This window comes from Apium graveolens, chromosome 6, assembly GCF_009905375.1.
Source record: "Apium graveolens cultivar Ventura chromosome 6, ASM990537v1, whole genome shotgun sequence".
Classification (NCBI taxonomy): domain Eukaryota; kingdom Viridiplantae; phylum Streptophyta; class Magnoliopsida; order Apiales; family Apiaceae; genus Apium; species Apium graveolens.
In genome coordinates, this window is record NC_133652.1 from 6,826,058 (window position 1) to 6,840,274 (window position 14,217).

Here is a 14,217-nt window from a genome sequence, read left to right on the forward strand (position 1 = left end):
TTTTATTCTGCCATGTTCCTGTAGATTTGTATGCGCCATTTTAAAAAAGTTTTAGTTGTTTTAAATAGATTTTTAAGACACGCCATCCTTGGACAATTTATCTGCAGGTAAAACACAGTTTCAAATTATTTTACCATCTTTTTTTAATATTGGATCAATATCTTAGCAATTATCTTAATAATTTTGTTTGCACTAATAACTATCATAAAAGTACATTAGACTCAATCTAGCAAAAAATTAAAAAAATAAAATAAAAGTGACAGACTCAAAGTAGTGAAAATCTTGGCTGCTCCAGAACTTTTACTAAAGTGAAGCTCTCTGCGTGAACTTGATTAAATATCAAACTCCGACCCAAGTTAATATAAGATAAAAAAAACTCTCCATTGTGCCCAAGATGGCAAAGAACACATTCTCATTTTCAACAAATTTATTGTACACAAACTGGTGACAGTTTCATTCTTTCACAAAATGCACAACACCCTCAAGCCAAACTAGGTACTCACTACTACGAGCTATCAACCTCGAGATTACCGCCTAATATCGACCAATTAGTACAAAATCGTCATCTTCAAGAACCTGAGCATCTTCTTCTCCTACAAAGTTCTCTCTCCCCAAACTCTACTCTCTTGGCCAAAGGCAGAGGTACATATGGCAACCGGAAAACAGGCCTGACAACCCCGAGTTGAGAAAGTGCTGTATTTAACCCAATTGGATTTGGCTCTTCAAAAAGCCACTTCATCAAAGGCAACAACTTTGCATTTAAGGTTATGTTGTTCCCCCTGAACATGATTTCCCGCATTAGTTGTGGGACCAAGTTGCTGGTTACAGATATAACTCCGGTTGCACCATAATCCCACCTCCAATCATGGCACTGATCATCATTTCCGCTCCAGACAACAATTCCATTTTTGGTATACTGATCTACTCTACCATGTCCTACACATTCCTTGACACCTGCCAGGTTTGGGTTTCGAGCCAAATTGTGGATCACACGAGGTGGGATATCTTGTCCAGTTCTTCCTGGAACATTGTGGACCCATGGAGAGCACACTGTTAAAATGAGAAACCATGCCCTCAAGAGAGGTCTTGCCATAGTAGGGATTAATGTGCAAAGCTGCATGCATTCCAACTACAAAACCCTGTTCTGTAGCATGAATGGCTTCCCTTGTTGAGTTACTTCCAGTATTTCCAATAACCTTGATAGATCCACCGAAACAGTTGACTGTGTGACCATTAAGCATAATATGTTCATCCCAGCTCATCAATTGGCCTTCACCAGTAGTTCCACCAACTATGACACCCTCTACCCCATGTTCAATCTGCATGTTTACTAGAGCATCATATGCTTCGAGATCAAATCTACCATCAGGCAGATATTGAGTTTTGATGGCAGTTATCAATCTGAGATGTGGAGTTTTGATGGCAGTTTTTATGTCGTCGGTGAAAGTTCTGCATACATTAGAAATAATACAGTAAGCACAGGTTAATTACCATGGATAAATTATGATTTAGTTAATGTGCATTGATGCATGATGCCAACAGTAATCTAAGCAAAGTTTTTGGATGCAAACTCATATACAGCACATCATCTTCATTGTTGCATCATACTTGCAGAACATTATCCAAATCTTTTTCCTGCGTTTAACATCTCTATAAACACAATTCAAGATCTATTTCCAATAGCAAGTAAAATGCATCAGCCAACTCTATACTTCTAATGTGGCCAAGAATGCAATAGTTTGGCACATTTTTATGTTTAATTAGCTGCTTACAGATACATTTTTAGGAGTTATTGCTGCTTTTGGAGACCTCCACATTGCATTCCTCCTAATCAGCAGCGGATGAAAATTAGCAATGGTGAAGATAGTTTAGATGGCATATCCACACAGTATCATATATAAAAAGACTTAGAAGATAGCAGTTCAAGCTGCTTATGTGTTTAGCCAACTCCACATAAGTTAATTGAAGCACACATTCTGATCTAAGAAAGAACAGAACTCACGTACTTGTATATATAATTGACATATTGACATCATCACGGCTTCCATTAGAAAATACCAAAACATATTGTTCCCAACGAAGAGCATGCCAAACAACTGGAGCTGCTGCTAGCTCGTTGCCATTCAATTGATAGGGTGTCCATTTGTTTGTACCTTCTGTAAGACACAATTAACAGCTCTCCACCGCTTAAACCAACCACGGCGGAATTACTTGTGGATTTAACACCCACGATCAAAGAGATGACTGTTGCTTTGCAGAGCCATGAACTTGTTATCTTCCATCATTTTTCTGCTTGGTTTATTATACTAATAAAAAAATAGATATCTGGATTACAGTTTCTCGTAGTCTCGTACACATCTAGTTCTATTAATATAGTCGAATGTTATACAGGGGAACAATTCAGAAGCTCAAGACATGTGCTGCTACTAACTTAATGTGATGCAGTAGTTGATCATTTATTTTGAGTGGGTGTTACAGCCATTAACACAGAAAGACAAAGCTACATCTAAAATACAAAGAAGCAACGCTAACCCTAAGGTATAAAGTGGAGATAAGTGCTTAGAATCCGAGTCTCACACTAAGTCCTTGTAATGTCTAGCAATACAATAACTTATTCTAACACTCGAGTAAAACAAGTATACAAGCCCAAAATAAGAACAATTACCTACTAAAGAAAGTAAATGAACAGTTGAAATTTTGAAATTCAAAAATTGGGATCAGAACATGGAGTACATAGAACTTGACAATATTCTAACAATAAATAACAATTCAATACTACAAATATCTCACACACTTGAAAGGCCAGCAACTTCTTTCCGTAAAAACTAAAAGAACCCGTAAAATAAAAATTAACAAAGATAAAACAAAATTTGCCATATGATCAGCAACCATAAGTATTACCACTGTACCCAAAAAGTATAAAACAAAATACTAGCCAAATAAATTTGTCTTTAGATATAAACATAAATCAACGCTTTTCGCATGACAGAAATTAACCCAATCCTTCTGGACCAAGATATAGTTGTCAAGTAGCAGCAATTAATTAAGGCGGCGGCAAAAAGGCAGCATGACCCCTCACTTGGAAATCATTCCTAGATCCCAGTCATACATGTAGTTCATATTGACAGAAAGTAAATGCACATAAAAAAGATAGATTATCCAACAATCTATCAAACAAACATTGCCATCTGGTCAGAAATTTGCGTAGAGAATTAAATCATTTGCACATAACCCACTACAAGTCTAAAATTAAGCATTATAGCTTTGACAAAAGCATTACTTCCATGGTAGTTATCTAAACCCAATCTCTTCTCCGTAATTTCTTAGCAACGAAAAAATCCCCTAGATATAGGTGACAATCAGCAGAATTTGGATCAACATCTCCGGGAGCCAGAGGGTGGAATGTCACCGACTTGCCAAACACATCGAGCCAACTCAGTGCCGCTAACCAGTCTTTCTTAGCACGGAAAATGGGATTAGCCCTGAGCATGCGAGTGACCTCACGAAAGCCAGAAGGATAACAACTAGCACCATCATAAGAAAGGCGAGACTTACAGTCACAGGGCCTCACACCAAGCCACTTTATATTCACAGAATCAACATTATTCTCATCTCTAGACTCACCGCTGAGATCCCACCCGTAGCAACATGGTAATTTTTTGAGAGGTGTGTCAAGGAAGGTCAGCAAGTCGAGGTGATGGGGGTTTAAGTCAGTGACAGCAACAATGGGAATGTCCGGGTATGATGCTCTAAGTGTCGTGAGAAATAAATACGACAATATGTCCCAACTAACACCAACTACAAGATACTTAGACTTATCATTAAAGGATATCAGATCCTTTAAAATCTTATCACTCGTAGCCAAAAGAATAACAGAGGCATTTGTCTGGATAGGGACAGGGACAGCAATCCTAATACTTGAATCAGGCATAAGATTGTTGTTCGAATCGAGCAACTGATACTGGCCATGAATTCTTACTCCTGACAGTTGAACAAATGGAATGGATTTTGGCCTTCGGTTGCCTATGTGTTCCATATGTGCTTCCTCTCCCAATCTTACACGCTCGCAAATTGCCAACCAGTCGAATTCCAATTTATGTTCTGGTGGGGATTCTTTTTCCATGACTGGGATGTAAGACAAGTAGGTGGACCATTCCCCGTATCCCAAGTCTAACAAAGATTGTAAAGTCTCGTTGTAATGCATAACAAATCCATCGGGCGACAACACTTTTCCACAATTAGGATAACCAAGGTCAACGTCTGTTGCTGTCTGGAAGAGCCTTTCCACGACGACGTAAATAGTATCAGAAGATTTGAACCCATCCAAAAGGACAGGTTCAACTCCTGGCCAGGAAACTATGTGCACAAGTATCTGCAGTCAGTAACAAGAGGAAGGAAACTATTAATTCGGATATAAAAAAGGGGCAGAAAATAAAACGATTAGGGTTCATAAAAACCCCAAAATATTAGGGAATACTGAAAACCTATAAAATTATTGAGGTTCTTTTAAACCCAACAAAAAATTAGGGAATATAGAAAACCTTATTTTAAACCCAATATAATTTAGGGCTTATAGAAAACCTTATTTTAAACCCAACAAAAAATTAGGGCTTATAGAAAACCTTGAATCAGATTTTAAACCGCCAAATAACAAGTAACATTATAACGATTCCAGTCCCTAAAATAGCATTATAACGATTCCAGTCCCTAAATTCAAATTTTAAACCCTAATTAGAATAGTGTAGAGAGAGAGAAAAGGGAGGGAGGGAGGGAGGCAGAGAGAGACTCGCCTGAATTGATTTTCTCTTCATAGCCTCGTCCTCGTCCTTTACTCCTGATCTTTTCCTTCCGTATTCAACTCAGGGTTTTTAAATTATATAGAGTTTTTTATTTTGTCTAAAAGCAATATCAATATCAATATCAAAATGGAATTGAAATTATCTCATTATTATAAAACAATTGTAATAAAATTCGAAAAGAAAATTGGGTAAGAAATTATAATGAAAATTGGGTAAGAAATTATAATTTATTATTAGAGAATTATAATGTGATTTTGCTTTATCTCTAAAGCAAAATTGTATTGAAATCAAAAGTATTGTAGATACATAATAATCGAAATATGATAGTGATCATTGGAATTAAAATCACATTTTTTTATACTATATATTATAATAAATGAAATATTAAAAGTTTGATAGTCGATCAATCGGTATTTACTGAAATTACTTAATCACTTTTATTTAATTATTATAATTCTAATTTTTCGGTTGATTGGTCAGTCGGTCAATTCTAATTTTAATTGATGTTGGAGTAAACTCCTGATGCGGCTTTACCAATTGAAGTTCTATTTTATATCAAACCTTATATTTTATAATTGATATTATAGTCAATTTCCTCTTTTAATTTAAATTTTATTTCATATCGAGTTCTATATTATTCTAATTGTTAATTCAGCTTAAAATAAATTTAAACAAGCTAAATATTATCAGTTGGATTTTGTTGACATAATGTGCCTAATGTTAAGATAAAACGATTATCTGGGATAAAAATATATATATATATATATATATATATATATTATACGATTGATCCAAGCTAGCCCGAGACTAAAACAAAAATATAATTCGACCAACTAAAATAAAAACATATATAATAATAATGCGGAATAAAATAAAATTATCTTATTGATCCAGACAACAAAAAAATTTAATATTATAACTATAAATAATCAGTTTGATTTGGTCGATGTATTGGACATCGAACTAAAATAAAATAGTGTAAATCACGTATCCGGATAAAATAAATTAATATTAAACTAAGCACAATTCATATCCTGGTGATCTAAATTAAAAATCAACTTTTAATGAAAACATAAATCTAATATCCCGAGTTTCCAGAATTTATTATTGTTATTATTATTTGATTGTTTTATGTGATTTTTCAAATTGGAGGGAATAAAATTGTGAGTATTTTTTTCATCTCTGAGTTCGTGTCTTTAAATTGCTTTAAGTGCTAATTGATAGTTTGTGTTGATCTCTCTAGGTTTTTATGAAACTATTTAACTATTTTTATTATTTTCAAAGTTTATTTGAAAACCGGACATTTAATCATTATGAGTAAACTGAGTTTGTTATCTAATCTTGGGGATCGAGTGAATATTTTTATGCGCGTAAATATTTTATTTGTGTTCACCCTTGTATCAGGTGAGTTGTGAAAATATTCAAATTAATATTTTTCGATTAATTGATTATGTGTTAAATGAAATATTATATATTTATTTTAAATTAAAATATTTTTTGCCGTGATACAATATGCACTAGATATTATATGTGGTCTCGTAAAGACCATAATATTTTTCATGTATTTGTTACGTGTTTAAAATGTATTATATAAATCATACGTTATTTGGACGCGTGTCATATTGCGTTTGTTACGGGTTATGTGTTAAATCTTGTTTTTTGTTCATTTGCATATTTTTTAATTGTTTTTGAAATTTATTTTAAATTTAGAAAATATTTTAGTTTCTTTAAAATTATAGGTTGTCAGTTGTTATCATAAGAATCAATTATATGTTTTACGAGTTTTATTTTGGTATATGTTTCACCGAGTTTGGTTTAGAATCAAAGCAATTCGAATTTTTGGCCAAAACACGGGACGAAGGTTCGATTTTTGATTTGAACTCGATTTCCCGGATGGTTTTTGCCTTTCTAAGTTTTATGGGAGTTGAGGATGTGTTTTAGAATCGATTGGCGTAAAAATCCAATTCAAATGGTGGTGGCGTTGTTTTGGTCGAGAATTGCTTTGTCCGGATGCAGAAACCGGTTTGTTAGCTGCCAAATAGTTTCTACCAATTTATTTTCAAAAATAAATCAAAAACCAATTCTTATTCTATAATTTTTTTTACATTAAAAATTAATTTGGTTAATTATTTTTAAATATTTAACTAAATCATTTTAATTTCATAAAAGTATTTATGTATTTTTAAATAAAATAAAATTGATTTAATGATTTATAAATTATTTTAGCTATTTATTTAATTGATCGTTTAATTCATTTAATAAATTAATTTTATTTTTAAATAGTTAAATAAAATCTACTTATTTATAATTAAGTCAAATAATATTTTAAAATAATTTTGAGCTTTTAAAAATTTATAGAGTATTGAATTATTAGTTAATATCAATACTAATTAAATTATTATTATTATATTCATTATAAATAGACCGTTTTTCCGTTTAATACGAAACGAACGCGTTTAGACTCAGAAAAATATTTCGCTTCCACTAAAATACTTTCGAGATATAATTTTTTTGTATCCAAATTGCTCTCACATTTATAAAATAGTATGCTGTCACATTTATATTATATGCTTTTTTAGTTTTCAGAATTTGCCTCTTCAAGAACTTGAAAGAATGTCCAGAATACTCCATTTTCCAGTCCCAATTACCCAAAATACTCGGATGCTCGCGGACTGACCATAATATCGACGGGTTACGCATTATAGCAGTGTGTATACAACCTTCAATTTTTTTGTAAAGAATACGCATGTGTGCTATGCATATTCAGTTTTTAAAAACAAGGAATACGCATATCGGACATGCGTATTCGCTAAAAATAAAAAACTGAAAACGCATGTCAGACATGCGTATTCTTTATAAATTTATAAAAAAACAAAATTCGCATGTTGGACATGCGTATTCAACAGGTAATTTGGGCACCCCGTTTCGCCAAATGGTATTTTGGGCACTAAACCCTCAAATGGTGGATATTTTTAGTTTTTCACCCTCAAAACTTCAGCCGTGGCTCTTGGTGTAGAAAATGCTTTGAATAATAACATGATGTCCCATTAGTATTGTATGTTTTTTAGTTTGTTGCTTGGTGATCTTTATTCGAATATATTAATTTTATATACATATTTTTTTAAAAAAAAAATTATGCGTTGATCATTTGCTTGGTTTCTTCACTTCAGTTTTACAAGGTGTAGTTGGAGCGGTGACATCTATTTTGCCGAATTTCACCCAGAATTCTTATATTACAACGTTTGTAGTGATTAGAGATTCCTTTAAATTTTCATTTTAATCAAATTTATCTATATAGGTAGGGCTGTTCACGAACGAGCTGTTCGTGAACAAGCTCGAGCTCGGCTCGTTAAGAGCTCGTTCGGCTCGGCTCGTTAACGAACTCGAGCTCGAACAGAAAAATATGTTCGTTAAGCAAATCGAACTCGAGCCGAGCTTTGGGTTGTTCGGCTCGAGCTCGGCTCGAACTCGTGCGTTAAAATTCAAAAAAATTCTAATATATCCTAAATATTTTTATATAGGTATGATTTTTTTTAAAATCCGACTTCACTGTATTTTTTTTTATCTTCCAACGATCATTTTGCATACCATATGTGATATATTTTGACGTGATTTAGAAATTTTATATTTTAGTTTCTAATTTTAAAATGTAGCTTCATAATTATATTTCAGTTAAGATTTTTTTTAAAATATTTTTCATCGATTCAACCGTATGGATATCATAAAATATATATTTTAATAATATAACCAATGTTTCACATCAAAACAATTTTATTTGATTTTCTATTTTATAGTCAAGCATTAGTTTGACTATTAACGCTAACTAGTGTTTAATCCGGATTTGTTGTTTCGATTATTTTAAAAATACTTTATATCGATCCAATCGTATGGATGTCATAAAATATATATTTTATTGATATAACCAAAGTTTTAGATCAAAATAATTTTATTTGGTTTGCTATTTTAATAGTCAAACATTCGTTTGACTAGTCTTGGTAACTAATGTTTAGTCTTGTATTGGTGTCTCGATTTATTTAAAATTATTTCTAATTGATCCAACCGTATGGATGTCATAAAAAATATATTTTATTGATATAACCAAAGTTTTAGATCAAAATAATTTTATTTGGTTTGCTATTTTAATAGTCAAACATTAGTTTGACTAGTCTTGGTAACTAATGTTTAGTCTTGTATTGGTGTCTCAATTTATTTAAAATTATTTCTAATTGATCCAACCGTATGGATGTCAAAATAAATATATTTTAATGACATAACCAAAGTTTCAAATCAAGATAATTTTATTTGGTTTGTTATTTTAACAGTTAAGTATTAGTTTGACTATTACCGCTAACTAGTGTTTAGTCCTGATTTGTTGTTTTGATTATTTTAAAAATATTTTATATTGATCCAACCGTATGGATGTCATAATATATATATTTTATTAATATAACCAAAGTTACAGATCAAAATAATTTTATTTGGTTTGCTATTTTAACATTCAAAAATTAGTTTGACTAGTACCGGTAACTAGTGTTTAGTCATGTATTAGTATTTCGACTTGTTTAAAATTATTTCTAATTGATCCAACCATATGGATGTCAAAATAAATATATTTTAATGATATAACCAAATTTTCAGATCAAAATAATTTTATTTGGTTTATTATATTAACAGTCAAGTATTAGCTTGACTATTACCGTTAACTAGTGGTTAGTCCTGATTTGTTGTTTTGATTATTTTAAAAATATTTTATATTGATCCAACCGTATGGATGTCATAATACATATATTTTATTGATATAACCAAAGTTACAGATCAATATAATTTTATTTGGTTTGCTATTTTAACAGTCAAATATTAGTTTAACTAGTACTAGTAACTAGTGTTTAGTCCTGTATTAGTATCTCGACTTGTTTAAAATTATTTTTAATTGATCCAACCATATGGATGTCAAAATAAAATATATTTTAATGATATAACCAAATTTTCAGACCAAAATAATTTTATTTGGTTTGTTATTTTAACAGTCAAGTAGTAGTTTGACCATTACCACTAACTAGTGTTTAGTCATTAATTGGTGTTTCGATTTTTTTAAAAATATTTTTCCTCGATCTAACCGTATGAATGTCAAGATATATATATTTTAGAGAAATAACCAAATTTTCAAAAAAAAAAAATTTATTTGATAAGTTATTTTCACGGTCAAACATCGGTTGACCAGAATTTTTTCTGGCTCGGCTCGGCTCGTTTATGTTCGCTAACAAGCTCGTGTTCGGCTCGTTAGTTAACGAGCTCGAGCTCGAACAGGATTTTTGTTCGATAAGAAAGCTCGGCTCGGCTCGGCTCGGTTCGTTAGAAAAAAAATTAAAACTCGGCTCTGTTCGATCAAAACTCGGCTCGGCTCGTGAACAGCGCTATATATAGTTATGGTTTGGTGTCTTTATTGCCAGACAGTGATTGAATGCAACACGAATTATTATAATATAAGCACAATTATAATTATATTTTCAATATCAGCTTTGTGCATCCCTCATGAATGTTAAAGTGGTTCCAGATTGATGATTGATGTGAAGATTCTCGATATTCTGTGACATGATCACCAAGCAATCAACTTATGAAGAACACATAGCTATAACAATAAAAATCCTCAAAATCCACCCAACTGGAAGGCTTCTAGACTGTTGCAGCTACAGTACCAACACACATGTTATCAATGCAACATTCATATCATGACACTTAAGTATCCAATCCTACAGTTGTGTTTTATGTTCACACACTAACTAATAATAAAAGAACAAATACCAATACGCCATCCAAGCATTTTAGTGGGATCTTGATTCCAATATACCGATGGTATATCAAACAAAGAAGAAGAAAGAGGCGTTAGTAACCTGACCCGGAGGAAGCACGGGTTATAAGCTAGTATATAAAATGCATGCTTCATTACAAACTACCATAGTTTTACAACATATAATCAACCGAAAGCCAAAATCTTTAAAAGTTTTAACAAATTTAATCGCATAATACCGTGCTATAATATTCCTCGTCGAGAGTGCTGCAGGCTAGCCAGCAATTGCTTCAGGTGACATGACTTGAAATACAGGTCATATATACAATATAGGTCATATATTTTTAAGACATATACCAAGTAGCCTACTTATGGAATATTTGAGGTTCATATTATGTATATATAAGAAAACTACGAAGTTTCAGTCCTGCTAAACTCAGGTACAATGTATATATAGAGGATTTAAGCCATATTGAAATTAGTGAACTAATCAAGTGCCTAGAGAACTCAGTTGCTTTTAAAATTATTAAGAGTATGTGCAACTCTTTTCAATGAAGTCCCGATAAACAAAATAAATCAGAACATGCAATAGGAACAGATACTAACCGTTAGTTAAGACAGAGAGAAAATTGATAGAACCCCCAAAGATTTATAAATATACCACAGAAACTTATCTCTCCTTATTGCAAAATACAGAAACATATACAAGGAAAAACAAATATTTTAAATTAAAATAAACGTGAAGAAACAAACGTGCAAACATTCACCCATAAATAAATATTCCTATGGTCATATCCATTTAAATGTAAACTTTAGAAGTTAATTTTCTTCCCACAATCTCTACTTCTCTCCCTACAACTTAAATAATTTTAGAAGAGCCTCTGGTCTTTCTGATTTGTTCATAGTATTCTGGCCTCATAGTATGGACGAAAATAAAATAATGACCCCCGCCTTAACAAATTTCTGCATCTTATTAAAAACAGGGGACACGATTTCTCCACGTTTACGAATTATCAACAATTATTAGCATTCGTATTTTGAGATAGAAAGACATTGCTGTAAGGAAAGACAATCATAAAGTTACAACAAGCGGATAACAAAGAAACACATAGAACATCGTATTTGTAACGGTAACTTGTGGTAAGCTCAGATCACAGGGATTAAGACAAAAAGACAAAGCTACGAATCAAAATTACAAAGAATCATAACATAAGGCATAAAGTGGAGATGTGGAGCTTAAAATTCAAGTCTCGGACTAAGTTCTTGTAATGACTAGCAATACAATAACTTATTCTAGCACTAGAGTGAAGCAAACACACAAGCTCATAAGAAAAACGATAACCTACCGAGGAAACTAAAGTACCAGAGAAATTTTGATATTCAGAAATTGGGATCAGAACATTGAGTAAATAGAACTTGACAATATTCTAATAGTAAATAACAATTCGTTATTACAAAAATATCACACAAATTCGAAAGGCCAGAAACATTTTTGTGCAAAAATTAAAACAATCCTTAGAATATTAAAATTAAAACTAACCGAATCTTAAACCCAATTTTTATTGGATAATTTCTTAGAAATGAAATCACCTCCTGAAAGAAACGACATAGGCTTATGGTACAAGTCAAGCCAATCCAGCGCTGCTAACCAATCTACCTTCCTATCAAAATAGGGATTTAACCTGAGCACGCGAATGACCTCATCGAAACCAGGAATAGGAGCATGATTAGGATCATAATTGAAGTGGAGAGCATCACAGTCGTTAGGACACAGTCCAAGCCATTGGATGTTAACAAAATCAATAACAGTTCTATCGACCTCATCAGAATCCCTGGTGACATGCCACCCATAGTAGATAGGTACGTCTTCCGGGGGAGTGTCAAGGAAGGTCAACAGGTCGAGGTGGTGGGGGTTGAGGTCAGTGACGGCTACAATCGGAATGTCTGGATACGAAGTCCTAAGTGTCCTGAGAAAAAAATAGGATTGCATGTCCCAAGAAACACGAAGAACGAGATATTCAGACTTGGTATCCATCAGATGATTAAAAATCTCAGAGGTAGGAGCCAAAAGAATGACAGGGGGAGTGGTGTTCAATTTGATAGAGACGGCAGACTTAAAACTAGAAAGAGGTATGATTTCGTTTACTGAGTTAAACAACACATATGAGGCATACATGCCTAGGCCTGCTCCTGAATCGATCTCACAAATGGATTTTGGTCTCTTTAGAATTGAAAATGGGTCAGGCTTTTCCTCACTATGTGTAAGCCTCAACATATGCAAGTCTGGTGTGCCAAACACAGTTGTATATCTGAGATAATGCATAGTGATTTCATTGGAGCCGCAAGACTCAGATAAAGATACTAGAGTTTGGTCGTCCCTAATAAGTCTTCCATTTGACAAAACCATCTCTCTAAATGCAGGATGCAGCGGGACACAGTAAGGTTTAATTGGTGTCTTGAAGACCAGAGCGTTGATTCTTTCTTTGACGATCCAAACAGTATCAGAAGATTCAAACCCATCCAGAACGAATGGTTTAGATCGACCTAGGGAACTTACACTTACCCTTACCTGCAGTAGGAAACCAACCAATTATTATTCCCGAAACAATAAGCCAGGGCAGCCCAGAAAACGCACAAAACGTAAAATACTGGGCTTATTTAAAACCCTTAAATCAGAATTCAACCACCAAATAACAAATAAGTATCATATCGATTCCGGTCCCAAATCCCTAATTCAAATTTTAAACCATAACATTGAGCAGTAGTGTATAGTGAGAGTGAGAGAGAGAGAGGGGAAGAGAGAGGGAGGGAGAGAGAGAGAAGCCCGAGAGACTCACCTTAATCGATTTACTATCCATGGCCACGGCCTCGCTTACGATTTCGTACAAACCCTTCTGAATTTTCCTTTCGAAGTCGAATGAAACTTGGCGCGTAATGACCTCTTTCATCATAAACCTTTCCATCCCCTTTTATACATATAAAACTAGATGAGACCCCGACAAATCCCGGTTATATTATATTTTTTTTATAAAAATATTTTTTATAATAATTCAATTTTAATATGTATTATATTTATAACTTATGATGTTGAGAAATAAAATAAAATTATAATATATTTTATTATAAACTTTTTATTGTTTATAAAAATATATAATAAATTGATGAATATTTAAATTAGTGAAAAAGAAAATTAGTAGAGACTAAATGAGGGAGAAATGAGAATGAGTGGAGGTTATAATTTACAAATAAAAAAGATACATTGAAAATATAATTAATTAGAGGAACATTTTAGTAAAAGATGACATTATCAAAATTACTGTGAGTTTGACACATAAGTACATTTGATGATGTCATCTATTTAATGAGAGTTTGACACATCAGCCAAGATGACATCAGCTTTATTCTCTTTTGGTATATTGTAGATTATTTAATCTGAAATTGAATTATAAAATTATTTAATCACAATTCTCTTTGAAATTGAATTACTGTATTAATTTTGATATATATCGAATTTATTGCAAAACACGTGTAGTAACATATTATTTAATTATAATGCTCTTTGAAATTTAACTACCGTAATAATTTTGAAATATAGTAGAGTAAATAATATACTTGTGGCTAGGGTATAAT

General features: G+C 32.5%; 2 protein-coding genes and 1 pseudogene across 5 annotated transcripts; all 3 read right to left on the bottom strand.

The window, feature by feature from the left end:
- Positions 1-395: 395 nt before the first annotated feature.
- LOC141664490 (4-hydroxy-tetrahydrodipicolinate synthase 2, chloroplastic-like) lies at positions 396-1,484 on the bottom strand (annotated as a pseudogene).
- Positions 1,324-4,895, bottom strand: LOC141663772 (uncharacterized). Of its 4 annotated transcripts, none has more exons than XR_012551634.1 (3): positions 4,791-4,895; positions 2,007-4,372; positions 1,324-1,449 (listed from the first exon to the last, which is right to left on the bottom strand). XR_012551634.1 is itself a non-coding variant. In XM_074469588.1 (2 exons), the coding sequence occupies exon 2, from the start codon at positions 4,202-4,204 to the stop codon at positions 3,296-3,298; it is 909 nt and encodes a 302-aa protein (XP_074325689.1). In that variant the 5' UTR covers positions 4,205-4,372; positions 4,623-4,726; the 3' UTR covers positions 1,384-3,295. The 4 variants fall into 4 exon arrangements, 2 of the variants coding, with proteins under 2 accessions (XP_074325689.1, XP_074325688.1); XR_012551633.1 differs by lacking the exon at positions 1,324-1,449 and adding an exon at positions 1,780-1,827; XM_074469588.1 differs by lacking the exon at positions 4,791-4,895 and adding an exon at positions 4,623-4,726 and having other exon boundaries at positions 1,384-4,372.
- A 7,162-nt stretch (positions 4,896-12,057) lies between these two features.
- LOC141667652 (uncharacterized) lies at positions 12,058-13,536 on the bottom strand. Its single transcript, XM_074474219.1, has 2 exons — positions 13,425-13,536; positions 12,058-13,156 (listed from the first exon to the last, which is right to left on the bottom strand). The coding sequence occupies exons 1-2, from the start codon at positions 13,533-13,535 to the stop codon at positions 12,134-12,136; spliced, it is 1,134 nt and encodes a 377-aa protein (XP_074330320.1). The 5' UTR covers position 13,536; the 3' UTR covers positions 12,058-12,133.
- Between the last annotated feature and the right edge of the window lie 681 nt (positions 13,537-14,217).